At 60.7% G+C, this 14844-nt stretch overlaps 1 protein-coding gene across 4 annotated transcripts; it reads right to left on the bottom strand.

Moving 5' to 3' along the window:
• Positions 1-374: 374 nt before the first annotated feature.
• On the bottom strand, positions 375-13097 carry CLCNKB (chloride voltage-gated channel Kb). Of its 4 annotated transcripts, none has more exons than XM_057305209.1 (20): positions 13008-13097; positions 12343-12449; positions 11513-11641; positions 10581-10709; positions 9859-9998; positions 9268-9345; positions 9099-9177; positions 8412-8537; positions 8028-8112; positions 7820-7921; positions 7095-7179; positions 6655-6828; positions 5873-5978; positions 5599-5709; positions 5086-5299; positions 4048-4181; positions 2245-2333; positions 2020-2100; positions 1168-1254; positions 381-827 (listed from the first exon to the last, which is right to left on the bottom strand). In XM_057305209.1, the coding sequence occupies exons 2-20, from the start codon at positions 12440-12442 to the stop codon at positions 780-782; spliced, it is 2097 nt and encodes a 698-aa protein (XP_057161192.1). In that variant the 5' UTR covers positions 12443-12449; positions 13008-13097; the 3' UTR covers positions 381-779. The 4 variants fall into 4 exon arrangements, with proteins under 4 accessions (XP_057161194.1, XP_057161192.1, XP_048077752.1 ...); XM_048221795.2 differs by having other exon boundaries at positions 5873-5942; XM_057305211.1 differs by lacking the exon at positions 9268-9345 and having other exon boundaries at positions 375-827; positions 5873-5942.
• Between the last annotated feature and the right edge of the window lie 1747 nt (positions 13098-14844).

Raw genomic sequence — 14844 nt, 5'->3', positions numbered from 1 at the left:
CCCCAACACACATACAGGTGGTCAACCTACTGCCACCCAGCCAGGAGAGTCCCCGTGGAAGATGCCCAAGGTTCTGCGGAGCCACCAGGAGCCACACTTAGGGACGCTGCTTTATCAGCCCTGGCTCAGCCAGCATGGAAGCTGGGGCTGGGGTGAGGGTAGCTGGGCCACGGGGTCCTTCTTATACCTGCGGACAAGCATCATGAGACGTGATGGGGGACCTGCTTACCTACCCTACCTATCTCCCTGCCAGGAGGAACGGTAGGAGGCCAGGGACCCAGGCCCCGCGATGCCCATGTGGCCACCAGGGGGCGCCAAGAGCTCACCCAGGGCCAGCCCTGGTCTGTCCACACCCTTGGAGCTGAGAGAGGGTTCACAGCTCTAGGAACCAGCTTTATTTTTCTCAGGAGCTTCTGGTTGGGAGTCCTACAACCCCCAGGGGGTATCTGTGCCTGCCTTTGGTGATAGCCCTACACGGCCTTCACTGTGAATTTGGTGACTTTGGTGACTTTTCAATGAGCGCCCACTGTCCACCGGTTTTCTTGCCGTCTCGAATCCTGCTCGGTCCAGGGTGGGATTTGTCCTTTACGGTACGGAGCGCTCGTGCCACGCAGGATGGACCATGGTGAGTGTGGGGCCCTCTTTGGCGCTAGGTTAGAGCCCTCTGCTTCACCGAGGAGTTGAGCCGGGCTGGAGGGGTGTGTCGTGATGGGGGAGGAGAGGCAGGGTCTCCTTCACCAGAGCAGCCGAGGTGCCCTGTTTCATCTTGCCAGGCTGGCTCACTTTGGGGCTGGCGGGTTTGTCAGGTTGGAAATTGCTTTAGTCAACTAGAACAGAGAAAGAGGGGTTTGGGGGAGGGAGGGTGTGGAGGAGGCTGAGAGAGGGGATTCCGGTATTGTCTGGTTGCCCTAAGGGTTGATTCCGGGGTAAATGTTAAATCCCGTGCCTTCCCATTGCACAGATGGGATCATTTAGGCCCAGAGAATGGCAGGGCTGGCCCCTGGCCACAAAACAGTAGCCGGGCTCTCTGGGCCAAAAAGTGGGGCTCATCAGAATCCAATGAGGTCCCTCTAAATTTGGATGGGAGAATGCTGTGCCCGCCCCCGGTCTCCCCAGCCTGCTCAAGCATGGCTCCTCTGCCTTGCTCTGCCCCTGGGACCCTCGTACCTCCACCCAAGACACGGAGCCCACAGCTCTGCCCAGAGACGTTACAGGGAGGGACTGAAGGTTCAACAGCTCGAAGAGGTTGTGTGCCTAGAGGAAGGGGTTGTTAGGAGACATTGGAGGATAGATGGCGCTCAGCCCATCGCTCTGGCTTCAATCTCTCCCTAGCCTGGGGCTGTGAGCTGAGGTGGAGGCTGTGGCCAGGGCCCTGTCCCAGGCGTGCCCACCCGTCTGTCTCAGAGCCTGGGAAAGGGGAGGGGCGCAGTAGGTGGGTGGGACACCAGGACCAGGGCCCGCAATGTCCACTGTGACCACCAGGGGTCTCCAGAGCCCACAGAAGAGACCCATGGAAAGGCCCGGTTTATTTTAGCAGGATCCCGCATCAGACAGTCGCACAGAGCGGCTGAGGCCACCTCCATGTCCCCAACCTGCTTCTGCCCCTCCCTGACCCCCTGTGCCAAAGCCCCTGTTTTGCAGGGTGGGAAGGGATCAGCATTCATAGTGATTAAGTACTTTACCCAAGATCACGCAGGGAGAATGTGGTAGACCTGAAACTGAGACCCATGCGTGCCTTGATGCAAAGATATATTTTTAACTACTGTCTGTCTCCACCTAGAGGCTTCTGCTCCACGCACTCTCCCTCTTCCCTAGTCTTTGCATCATCCCAAGAACCCTAGAAATGAGGGACAGGGGGGACAAGGACTGCTAAGCTCATTCTACCAAAGAGGAAGGTGACCCAGGAGGAGCAGAGCACCACAGGGTGCCGAGAAAGCTGGAGCCTAAGTTCCCCTCTTGGGCTCTTCCCCTCTATCCCACGGTCCCTGTCTGCCCGCATGCCTGAACCCTCCCCACTACCTGGTGCAGGGAGGTCTCCGGCGACAGCTGCAGCGTCACTGGCTCCAAGGGACAGCCCCCAGCCAAGAGGTCCTGGAGACGCTGCCAGTGATGGGGGAAGGCTCGTGGGGGACTGGACCGGCCTCCGCCTCCTCCAGGCTGCCCCCTCAAACCTCCTTCCCCCGAGGTGCCCCCCCCACCCCTTGCTGACCACTCCCCATCCTGACACCCCATGGGAGTACTCACCTGGTGCCCTGGAGCCCAGGAAGGTGGCTCAGCCTGGAGGGCCTGCACCAGGTGCGCCCTTCCCACAGTGCCCACCAGTATCTGAGACTCTGCCCAAGTGGAGAGGGAGAGAGCCGCATTAGGAAGAGGACGCTTGCGTTTACTGGGCAGCTACTAGGTGCCAAGAACCGTCCTGGGTGCTCCCACGTCCCTCGGGAACCTACGGCGGGTCTGGAGCTATTTCCACTGATTTTATCCAAGAGGAAGCTGAGGCTCAGAGGCACAGAGAGGTTAATCATCTTGCCCCAGGTCACTGAGCTCCTGATGTGGAGGCGTGGTCGTTGAAGGCAGCTGGGTAAGGCTGCCAGGGGGCCGAGGGGGAAGCTGCCCACCCTGAGTCCCCCTGTGGCAGGGTCTCAAGGCAGGGGCAGCTTTGGGACACTTGCCTGGAGACGTCTGTGGGTCAGGGCTGGGTTTTGCCCTCATTTACCTTGGGAAGTTTCACATCGGGCTCAGCCCAGTGAAAGCGGGAACCCAGAAGGCCACCATGTTCTGAGGTCCTGCTGCGGGCTGAGGGCTTGGCCTGCCTCACTCCGGACGATTGCCGGGGTTGGCAGACACTGGGTTTTGAGGGGGCAGCCTGGCATTTTTCTTTCTTGTTGAGTCAAATCAAAACTTTACAACTAGACATATAAATGCTCTCCCTTTAACCAACAACAACAATTACAGCTATTTCTTGGGTGAGCGGCAGGGTCCCGCAGCCTGGGCCTGTGCTCTTTGCTTCCTGTGGCTCTAAGGGCAGATGTGGTCTTTGTCTGGAGGCCAATTTTATCTTTGTTCCAGGAGGTGAAGCCTCTTGGAGGAGTCACCCGTGTGCAAATATTTCCAAACGGCATATTTGGTGTATCATGTGGGATCATGTTAAAGGTATCCCAATTTGAGTGGGGAGAGGACCTGGCCTTTGGGATGAGAACCTCTGACAATTCCATGTTGGTCCCTATTTTCCAGGTGGGGAAACTGCAGTTCATAGAGCTTAAGGGGTTTGCCCATGGTTCTGCTGTTCATAAATGGCTTTATGGCCTCCTGGGGTGGGTATGATGGTAACCATACGGTTGTGCAGGTTGTTAACTGAACAAGGTACCTGCCTAAAGAATGAATCGGAATCAAAATCCAGCTGTGCTGTTAGCCAAATGTGTACCTTGTCTTGTTTGCATATGTGGGCTGACAGTGGCCCTGAGTGGACATGACTGCCTTCCCCCCACAGATCTTTCCTACTCTTACTGTACTTGTGTCCCAGTAGGAAATGATACTCTAGCTAGATCCTTCCCCAAGATTCAGCTTCTGTGTCTTTTCACAAGGGCACCCATTCATTTTTCTTTAAAAAGACATTCTTCTCATGGCAACAGGGTTTCGGGAGAGGTGAGTTAGCTGGGGAATGCTTGAAGGGGAGACTGAGGTAAGTCTTCTGAGACCTTGTGGTGTTCCCATCACTTACCCCCACTCCCAAGCACACCAGGCCTGGCTTCTAGAATTTCTAAAGCTATCCATGGAGTGCCTTACAAGCCTCCTCTCATCTCATTTAAACATGTCAACCACCTCAAGGTAGGGAGGTCGTTGTCTCCATTTTACCAGTGAGGAAATTGAGGCTCAGGAAGTGAAGTGACCTGGCCAAGGTCACACAGTTGCAGAGACAAGATTCAGATTCAGGTGACTGAGAGGCCCTATGCCTTGCTTCCCCCTTCCTGGACCCGACCCTCCAAGGCCAAAGGTAAAGGTAGAGGGACTGTCCTCTCCCCACCATGCTCCCCCCTTCCTGCCGGGCACCTGTGCTCTCCACCAGGAAATACGTGGCCAGGTCTGTGGAGGTCACGACCCTGGCCACTTCGTCCAGTGGTGTGTCCTTGGCCAGCGTGGTAATGGCACAGTTCATGAAGTGCGCTACGATCACACGGTGAGAGCTGCAGGCAGAAGGGAGCTCCCCTCAGGTCCTGGAGTGAGGGCATCTCCAGACCCCAGGACGAGGCAGGGGTACCTGGGGGGAGCTGGTTCTTGGGTGTGGGCAGGTGCTGAGAGATTCCCAGGATGAGCAGCTCCTAGAACCCCAAGGTAGGGAGGAACTTGGGAACAGCTCTCCTATGGCCTGACTCTGGATTCCCAGCCCCCTGAACCCCTATCTCCCCCCAGACCAGCTCCACTTCGGTCTCTTTTACTCAGAAGCCTTCCCTGGAGAATTTCAACTGAAGAAAAGTTTTATGGCAAAAAGGAAAAAAAAAAAGCTTTGAAGTTTGAAAATCACTGGAGTAGCCATGCCCATTTTACAGATGGAGAAACTGAGGTCTGGACCAAGGTGACAGCTTGCACATGTTTGGAGCTGGGCCTTGGACCCGAGATTCTCAGAGCCTCTTAGTCTCGCTTGTCTGGGAACAGAGGCTGCTCTGGTCCTGTGTGGCCAAGGGAGATTCCAAAGCCTGATTCCAGCTCCCGACGTCCCACCAAGGACAGCAGGGCCAGAGTGGGAGAGAGCAGGAGACCTCCCAGATCTGGTGCTGATTCTCTGTGTGACGGGGAGCAAGGCACTGCACCTCTCTGAGCCCCAGTTTCCAGCAAACAGGCAACATCTGTCCTCCTGTCGTGCAGACAGACTGACGACTAATAGGACACTGAGGCCCAGGGGGCCAAGCTCTTTCCCAAGGTCGCGCAGGGAGCTGGAGAGAGTGGAGACCAGGGGGCTGTGTGTGGGCCCCTTCCACACCACCCACGTCCAAGGTCAGCCGCAGTGAGGGTTTTTTAGGGGGGGACCTTCACCCCAGCCCACCCAGACCCATCACGCCCATCAGCCAGCCCAACGTGGGCACCTCTCACCTGATTTTTCGGCCTCGGATCCATGGAAGGTACGGCAGCTTCTTGACAATGATGGTCCCGTCATAGAAGGAGGGCTGGCAGCTCTGGGCGATGGCGTTGGCCGCCAGCACGGCCATCAGCACGGGCAAGGCGTGCACTATCTGACCAGTTAGCTCGAAGGCCAGCAGCGCCGTGGAGATGGTGTGGGTCACGGCCCCCGAGAAGGCCGCAGCCCCTGCAGGGGGCAGAGCCAGGGTGGGGTGGCTCAGGCTGAGGGCCAGCCTCACGCAGAGGCCACACGCTGGCCACTGCTGGAAGCGGCCCGGTGCCTGGGCTCGGTGATGGGGAGCATGTAAGGGAGAGGATGGGGTGTCAGGGACAAGATGGGGGCTAGAGAGAATAACAGGGGCTCAGAGGACGGGGCTCAGGGAGGGGGCTCCTCGGGAGATTCAATGACCTCTCCATGCCCCGATCCTCCTGGTCCAGGCCAGCCCCCCAAAGTCTGCCCACCCCATGGGAACCCAGCCCACTCACCTGCCAGGGCATAGCCCCCAGGCATGATGGGGTTGGTGACCCCTCCGGCCACGATGCCCTCGGGAAAGGCGAAAGCGACGGCCTCCCCTATGAGGCGCCCGATGGCAGCTCCTGGCCACAGACAGGGTGAGGAGGGGGAGCCAGGCTGATGCGGCCCCCACAGCCCTCCGTTCCTGGGGACCCACCTCAGTACCATCTGAGGAGGGAGGGAGAGGAGCCATGGTCCTGCCCCAGTAACCCTGACCCTCCCAGACCCTGGGAACCCCAGACTCACCGAAGATGAATACGGGCATGAAGTACCCAGCGGGGATGGGGATGGTGGTGGCCAGAATCAGCATCCAGAACTGGTGGGGAACCGGAGGGACCGAGGTTAGAGGTAACTGGATGAGAGTGGGCAAGAGAGAAAAGGGGCAGGGGACAGGGGAGCTTTCCCGGGAGAAGGCGTTTGCCCAGGCACACGCCCCTCGCCAGCATCTGCTGTTAGCAGGGCACTGACCCAGGGAAGGAAGCCCACCCTGACAAAGAGCCTACTATGTGCCTGGCATCGTGCCAAGGGCTGTCCTTTCTTCCTGCTCAACCTTCCCCTGGAAGTAGACGCAGCAACTACCCCATTTTATTTATTTATTTATTTATTTACTTACTTACTTACTTACTTATTTTTAAGATTTTATTTATTTATTTGACAGAGATAGAGACAGCCAGCGAGAGAGGGAACACAGCAGGGGGAGTGGGAGAGGAAGAAGCAGGCTCATAGCAGAGGAGCCTGATGTGGGGCTCGATCCCATAACGCCGGGATCACACCCTGAGCCGAAGGCAGGCGCTTAACCGCTGTGCCACCCAGGCGCCCCAACTACCCCATTTTAAAGATGAGGAAACTGAGGCTCAGAACTGAAGCAGCTTGGCCGGGGTCACGCAGTGGGCAAGAGTGAGATCAGACAGTCTGGGTGGAAGGCCCGGGTGCTGCCGTACACTCAGTGGGAGGCATTGCTCCCCATCCCACCCAAGACCAGTCTCCACTCAGGACACGACCCTGGGGGGGGGGCCCGTGGCACCCACCTTCATAACCAGAAAGAAGGCGAGGGTCCCAAAGATGGTGAACCGCGGGTGGTACCATTCAAGCCACAGGTTCTGGGGGTCGAGCTCCTCGGGCCAGGGCGGGGATGAGTTCCGGGTCCTCAGCGCCCACGAGTGGTTGTCGAGCAATGAGTCCAGATGCTCGTTCATGGACAGCTGGCGCAGGGGACAGGTCGCTCTGCAGGAGGGGGCTGGGCAGCGTGCCTGCCGCCTCCTCACCCTGACCCCGCCCCAAATCCCCTCTGCCACTCCCCACCTTGGGAAGGGCCCTGACCTCCCAGAGCGGCAGAGTCCTCATCTGGAACGTGAGGGTGACCCACAGTCTCCCTTAACATGTGTCGTGGGGATTAAGCAAGATGACAGGCCCCATGTGGGTGAGGGATGGGGCTTCCCACTCCCGCCCCCAGCTCAGCACCCCTTACCCGAGAAGCCAGGAAGCGGCCCACGCCAGGGGGGTAGGTGATGGAGGCGAGAACCAAGGCCACCAGGGCAGAATACAGAGGCTTGCTGTGGGGCGTGGGGGTGGGGGGTAAGTTCCAGGGCCGGCCCTCCTCTTCCCCCACCCCACGGAGGGGGAGACGGGCAAGAGCAGGCCCCACCACCCCGAGGGCCAGCACTGAGGCAGAAACTGCAGGAGTGGGGGACATAGGCCAGACGCCTTCTAGGGGAAGAAACCTGTGGTGGTCAGCCCTATTGGGCGGGTAGGAGAGTTGGGGACAGAGCTCCACCAGGCCCGGGTGGGCCATGCATGGCCGGCCTGGGGCAGATGCCAATGCCAGGGGGCAGGCAAGGTTTGGGGAGGAGAGGGGCTAGGTTAGGGCTTCTGGCTCTGTGGGAAAGTAGAGCTGGGGGGTGCGAGCTCAGTGACAGAGTGAGGACTCAGGAGGAGTGGGGAGCACATAGAAGGGTGGGAAGTCCAGCCAGCTGGGGGTGGGGGGGTGGAGCAATGACTGCGGGGAGCTGGAGAGGGGTGTTAGGAGGGAATAAGGGCTCCCTAAGTGGGCTAGGGAGGGTTGGGGAGCTCAGTAGGAGGATGTCAGGGCAGTCAGAGGGTGGGGCTCTCTATAAAAGGGAGCTGTGGGCTCAGGAGGCTGAGGGAGGGAGGTTGTCCTCCCTGAGAGGTCCCCAGTCCTTGCCCAGAGCCTACCTGGTGGCCAGCAGTTTGGAGAGGACCCGGTTGGTCTTGACAAAACCAAGGAATGTTCGCTGACAGAAGAGGTAAGCGCAGCTCAGGACGCCGCAGATGGCCCTGGGGAGGGCAGGGGGCCAGGGCCCCGCCCCGGAAACAAGGGCAGCGGTCAGGCCTGGGCGAGGCCCCCAGTCGGGCTCTCAAGGGACCCAAGGTGCTCACTCACCCTAGTGCCACAAAAAAGAAGATCTCTGGCAGGTCAAATGGGACATCCACCCTGAAACTGGTCTTGTAGAGGAAGGTGATGGTCTCTGGGGCAGGAGGGGGAAGATCAGGGACCATACCCTGACCCCAGCCAAACCCAAGTCCCAGACTCGACAAACAGGGGTGCTGCTAAGACCTGCCCCAGAATACCCTTTCCCGGCATTCTAGGCCCCAACAACCAGCCCTTGCCTCCTCGCTGGGCTTTGTCCCCTTGTACTCTGGGGGGGGGGGGGCATCCTTCACGCCCAGTACACGTCAGGAAGGAGAGGCAACAGAGGAGGAGATGGGAGGAGGAGGGACAGGGAGGGAGCCAGGGCTGGGGTCCGGCGGGCCAACGGGGACTCACCCTGCTCGCTGTTGAAGACCGCCAGGAGGCGGAACATGAAGGCTCCGCAGGTGGCTGCGAAGAAGCCCCTCCAGTAATCCCAGACAGAGAAGTGGGAAGACATGACCTCGATGCTGAACAGGACGCCTGAAGGTGATGCCGAGCTTAGACGGAGCCCCTCCTCCATCCATCCCAGCGCCCTGACTGCCCCCCCCACTCCCCACCCTGGTCCTCTGGTCCTGCTCTCCTACAGCCCTAGCAAACAGGACTCCCCCCTCTCTTGGGGCCTGAGCGGAAGTGAGGGAGGCCAGGCAGGAGCCCAGGGAGCGCACCTGGATGGGCCCTCCCGGGCCATCTCGATCCCTACAACAGCCCTGTGGTGGGGTGCGATTATCCCCATTTTACAGACAAAAAAAAGAGGCTCAGAGAGCTGAACTCACTGGCCCAGGGTCACACAGCGGAGCTGGATCTCCAACCCAAGTCTGTCTGATGTGACCCTGAGGGGTCTCGACACCCACCTCCACCCCACCCTGGGGTGGCTGTGCCCTCAAAGGACAGCAGTAAGAACCAAGACGTGAATTAGCCCGCACCCCTCCCCAGGGCTCTCAGCTGGACAGAGGAGTGAGCGGGGGGGGGGGGTGTCCACAGCGCCAGGGGACAGCAGCGATGTGGGGGGCCCCAGGGTGCAAGGGAGGGGCATGATCTCACCACTGAAGGGCGCTGCAAAGACTGTGGCCACGCCCACCGCTGCTGCCGCCACCAGCATCTCGTTCTGCTTGCTCTTGTTCTGGGGGGATCCCGAGTCCGGGGTTCGGAGTCAGCCCCCACCCGCCCTTCCCTCTCATTCCTCTAAGGGGGCCCTCGCTGACCCCCTTACCTCAGACTCCCCAATGGCCTTGGTCTGCACCCGGCCCAGGTAGGCGGCCATCATCACAGACAGGTGCACGAAGGGGCCCTGCCAGGGAGGTGTGGGCACAGGGCACAGGGCTCGCCTCTGGCAGGACTAGGACCCCAGATCCACATCCCAGTGTTGCCACTACCCGCTGAATGACCTTGGGCGAGTGACTTAACCTTCATGAGCCTCTGTTTCCCCATCTGTCAAATGGCCTAGTGATGGGCCCTTCCTCACGGGGTCATTGCAAGAAAGCACCAAATGATGTCCAGTGCGTGGTGCATGGCAGGGCTTCATGGTGGGGGGTCAGAGCCCTTACTCCTCCCCCTTGGGGCCCAGGGCTGAGGGGGCAGAGAGAGCCTCGTCCAGACCTACACGGCTGCCCGTCTGCACCCTCGTCCTCCGTCTCCCCAGCTCTTTTGTCACACTCTGGGGACCTAGCGTGACTCCTTCCCAGGCCTGAACCCTGAAGGCAGGCATTGGCCTGAGTCCCCACTGCCCCAGCTTCTGTGGGCCGAGGGGGAAAGGGCAGAGAGGGCGGGGTGTGGCGTGGCGTGCTCTCGCGCCTGCCCGTACCACTTTGCCCAGGAAGATGGTGCTGCCGGCGGCCAGGGTGCAGGTGAGGCCCGCCACCTTGGCCCCGAAGTTCTTGATGTCCAGGTAGTCCTCCAACACCACGCCTGACAGGATAGTCTTCAGCTCCGGGATTCCAGAACCTTGGCAGGGGATGGACAGGGGGGCAGGAGGAGAGACAGTCTCTAGATGACACTCTTAACACTTCACCCTGCCCAAAATGTCTCACGTGGTGATCTTGTCAGGTCTCCAAAACCCTGAGTTAGGATCTGTACGCCATTTGCAGACTTGGAAGCTCGGGCTCAGAGAAGGGTCGGGAACCGTCCGCGTCGTGCCGGCCGAGCTGGTAGACAGCTACGGCAAACGGCGGGGGGGACCCAGGATAGAATCTCAGGCCACCCCTGGGTGCACCCTCGAAGCTCCCAGTGCTGGCCTGGAGCTGGAGGCAGAGCTGAGAGGCCTGGGGGAGCAGTGGCCCTCCACCAGCCCCTCCCTGGTGACCCCGCCGCCAGGGCGTCCGTCATTGGCCAGAAGCACCCTCGGAAAGGAAGAGGAGCCAGCAGTGACCCAAGAGTCAAGATGTGGCCTTCTCACGGTGTGACTTTGGGGCAAGCGACACGATGCTTCTGAGCCTGGCTTTCTGGCTGTGAAATGGGATCGCTGTTCCCTGCCTCCCCCCATCAGAAGCCCCGAGGGGTACGCAAAGGCTTTGGCACATGGCTCACCTCCAGAGAAGGGCGTGATGCTCTGGGAGAAGCCGGACGAGAAGGAGACCAGGGCCACAGGGTACATGGTCCAGGAGAGATACCGGAGCAGGTGGCTGTCCCCAATCTCCCGGTATAACCACTTGTGTGCTGGGGACACCCGGGAATCAGGGAGCCATCACAGGCTTCGCAGCCCTCAGGTGTCCACTGACCCGGAAATGGAGGCTCGACAAGGGGAGGCCCAGGGCCACCCAGGGAGTGGCAGATGCCCAAATGCAGGCAGGACTAGGACCCCAGATCCACATCCCAGTGTTGCCACTACCCACTGAATGACCTTGGGCGAGCGACTTAACCTTCATGAGCCTCTGTTTCCCCATCTGTCAAATGGGCTAGTGATGGGCCCGTCCTCACGGGGTCATTGCGAGAAAGCACTCAAATGATGTCCAGTGCGTGGTGCATGGCAGGGCTTCAGGATGGCCCCTGAGCAAGTCTACGGGGGGTGTTAGAACCTTCCTGCCCATGCCCCCTGTTCCTGGCAGAGCTCAGGGTGGAGAGAGCCCACTGAAGCATGGGGAAAGAAAGTTCTAAGTCTGGTGGTCTGAGCAAGCGCCCTCCCCCGGCGTTACTGAGCTGAGAGCAAGGAGGGAGGGAGGAGGAGGAACAGGGAGGGGCAGCAGGAAGAGGTGGGCATAGAGCTCAGAGGAAGAAGGCTCTTGGGAACGTTCAGGTCTCTCTTGCTCACTGTGCAGATGAGGAGACGGTGGCCCGGAGAGGGGCAGGAGCCCACGCAGGATCACACAGCAAGTCAAGAGCAAAGCCTGGACCAGACCCGGGCCTCCTCCCTACCCCGAATCCTCCTCCACCCGCGATGCACCTGGCAGCCCATCTGGCATCCCGAGAGCGTGCGTGGAAGCCTGAGTCCAGAGCAGGCGTGCGTGCCAGGGAGGGGTTACCTTGGACCACGCGCTCGATAGCGAAGTTCATGGTGTAGCTGATCAGGGCCATGAGCACCCCGAGGGCCATCAGAAAGTACCAGTCTTCCCCCACGCGGAACAGCCTCTGCTTCAGCCACTCCAGGCCACCTGGGGCAGGTGCACGGGGTCATGGCCCAGGGCCGGGGTGGGGCAGGGACAACTCCTTCCCTGGAGGCCTGCGCAGGCCCAGGGCAAGGAGAGCAGGGGCAGTGTGGGGCCGGGACCATGGGGTCAAGTCCAGGGTGGCTCGGAAGGGGCTCTGCGTACGAGGGACGAGGCAGGAATCGTGGCAAGTGAAGCCAGCGGCAGTGGGTGCCTGGCCTCTGGGCCCCTCGAGGGGACCGTTGACCTGTGCACCCTCCCTGCCGCACCCCTCTGGATACTCGTGGAAGATTGCCGGAGCCGGCAGGGGTGGGGAGGGTGTGCTGAGAGCTCCAGCTCTCTCTGGAGTCTCCACAGGGCACAGCTCAGGGAACGTAAGAGTCTAGCAGGACCCCTCTCTTTTCCAGACCTGCGGGCCTGTCCTACAGGCTGCACTGGGGTCAGGCAAGGCAGCACCTACTGTGCCCCGAGCAAGGCCACTAGCATGGCCATCGGGCTTTGGGGCTGCTTCCCCAGAGGCAGAGCACAGACATTTAGACCCACAGGCAAATGACAGGCAGACAGGTGCCCTCCCTCCCTGCCACCCGGAGACTGTGGGCAGCTCTTGGGTTTCAAGGTGGGTGGGGGAGGTGGGGGAGGTGGGGTCTGGGTGGGGGTGATGTCCTCAGGGGTCTTCGATAGGGAGAGGAAGGGGACCTAGCTCTCACCTCGAATGCCTCGGCGGACGCGGGGACACGGGCCCCATAGCTCCCGAAGACTCACAGGACTCCCTGAGGAGCCCTCACGCAGCCCCACCAGCTCTTCCATTGGGTCGCTGAGCAGACAGACAGACAGACCCTTGGTAAGCTGCTCCGGTGCCCTTACCCGGCCACCTGGCCCTCCCGATACTGCTACTTCCCAGATAAAAAGGAACAGAGGTGTCTTCCTGTGCACACGTGTGTGTGTGTGCGTCCGTGTGTGTGTGTGAAGCTATCAGGAGGGGACATAGGACTGATATGCCCTCATAACTGAGGGGTGTCACCGAGGGTGCGTGTATGCGTGTTAGGGTGTGGAGTGGGGGTTGGTGTTCATGCGTCCTCTGTGTCCAGTAGCAGATTGGTCAAGGCTGGACCCCGAGCCTCAGCACTCGCTTCCCCCTGCTGTGGACACCGCTCCTGTCCTCCCTCAACGCTTGGCTGCCTCCACTGCCCAGCGGAGTCCCTCGTGCTGTGGGGTCCCCGTGGACGGCTCTGACTCCCCATGCCCATCGCTGCGACCCGGGATGAGGTGCTGGCTCCAGGCTGCCCAGCCTCCTGCTCCTGCCCGGCCTGTCTTGGCCCTGGCCGGTCCCACCCAAGTGCAGGCCCCCCCTCCACACCCTGCAGCCCCTCACCTCTGTCCGTCGGCCCTGCTGTGGCCCCTGCCGGCCCTCCTCTAACAGAGATGCCTCTGCCTGCAGCCCAGGGGCACCTGGACAGGGCTGTGCTCCACCAATCCCCATCTGGGGCTCCCCCCCTCCCTCCCCGCCCTGCCAGGGCTTTACCCTGGCGTTAAGAATGTCCTTGACAAACCAACCAGAACTGCCCAGGCCGGTTGAGCCATGCAGGCCAGAGCAGCCACGGGGGCCCAGGAGCTGGAGCTCCCGGGAACCCAGGAGAGCCAGGCAGAGGGTGGCGCTCGACCCCGCTGCAGGCTCTGCTCTGGGGGCTGCGGGACGTGGAGGGGGAGAAGGTCCTGCCCACAGCAGCACCGTGAGGGGCCCTCTGCATTCTCAGAGCTGGGCATGGGAAGGGTTTGAGGAAGCAGAGAGGGGAGAGGGGAGAAAGCCGACGGAGCTAGAGGGAGAGCTGGGGCCAAGGCCAGGGGCCCCATTACTGTTGCGCCCTCGCCGTGTGCTAGGCGCTGTGCTCAGCCGTCCCCTGAAGCACTGAGGGCTCACAGAAACGCAGCCAGCTGGGAGGTACTGGCTCCTGTCGAAGAAAGTGGAGTCTCAGAGGGGTGATGCTGCTTGTCCAAGGTCCCAGGGACCGAGGGACCAAGCCGGAATTCCCAGCCAGGTCTGCGGACTCCAAAGCCTGCATAGGGCTCCGCCACCCACCTTGCTCAGGGGTGGGGAGGAGACCCACACGCTGGAGCAGGGGCCATGACCTGGGGCGTCACAGGCCTCTGAGGGGCCTGGGGAGGAACTTGCCCTTGATCTTCACGTCGGGCCCCTCTAGCTCAGAGAACTACCTCTCAAACCACAGTGCTTCTGAGTAAATGCAGCAGTCGGTCCTGCATCAGCAGAGGGTAGGGGTGAGGACATGAGGGGGAGGGAACAAGCACACCAGCCACACGCCGGCCCCTTTATGTCTGCAAAAAGCTCACCCCCTGCACCCTTGTGAGCCAAGGGCAGCATCACCACGCGGCAGGTGGTAGAGGGTCAGAGAGGTGTCGTGACTTCTCTAAAGTCCCATAGCGGAGGCTGACCCCCAACCTAGACGGTCTGGCTTTTCCCCTCCCTGGAGCTCCTCCAGGCCCTGCGGCTTTCATCAGTCAGGACAAGGGTTTGGGCACAAGGCAGAGGATTGGGGTCTGATGTCCCTTTTGGAAAGATTTGGGCAAGAGATTTGGGATAACTGCCCTCTCTCCCTCCCCCAGACAAAGCTCCTCTCTGAAAATCGTGATGGCCCTTCGGTGACTTGTTAAAATCCTGGGACCCTGAGCCACCCTCTGCCCCTGGATGTCCGGCCAAGTCCGTCCAAAACGGGAGCACGTGTGTATGTGGTGAGAGGCGGGGCGGGGCTGGGTGCTCTGCGTGGGCTGGGCCCACTGTCGCCTTGCCACCCCAACCTGGCGACTGTGTCCAGTAACAGGATAACTGGCTGCCCTGTTGACATCCCAAACTCCAGTCTTTGGCTCCGGGCAGCCGTGGGCTATAATCCCACAGCTGGCGTAAGCTGCCCAGCAGGTGCCGCACAGCCACACCTTCACCTCCCAGCCCTGGGCACACCAGGAAACTGGGGAGAGGGTAGCAAAGTCCCCCCCAAAGCCATTTTCCTGCATCAAGCCCCCGCAGCAGTGCAGGCTAAGAGCCGGCTTGATGCCAGCCCAGCTCTGTCGCCCCGACGGTCCTCCACCACTCGGAGCCTTGGTGTCCTCTTCTCTCCCGTGAGGAGAGTTGGGGAGTCATGGACGCACTCCTCATTCATCATGACTCCCCGAGAGCCTAGAACAGCGCCCCCCCACGT

The sequence above is a fragment of the Ursus arctos genome, unplaced genomic scaffold, assembly GCF_023065955.2.
Source record: "Ursus arctos isolate Adak ecotype North America unplaced genomic scaffold, UrsArc2.0 scaffold_32, whole genome shotgun sequence".
In the NCBI taxonomy this organism is placed as follows: Eukaryota; Metazoa; Chordata; class Mammalia; order Carnivora; family Ursidae; genus Ursus; species Ursus arctos.
Note: the sequence above shows the minus strand (reverse complement) of the source record. Positions and strands in the feature narration are given on the sequence as shown.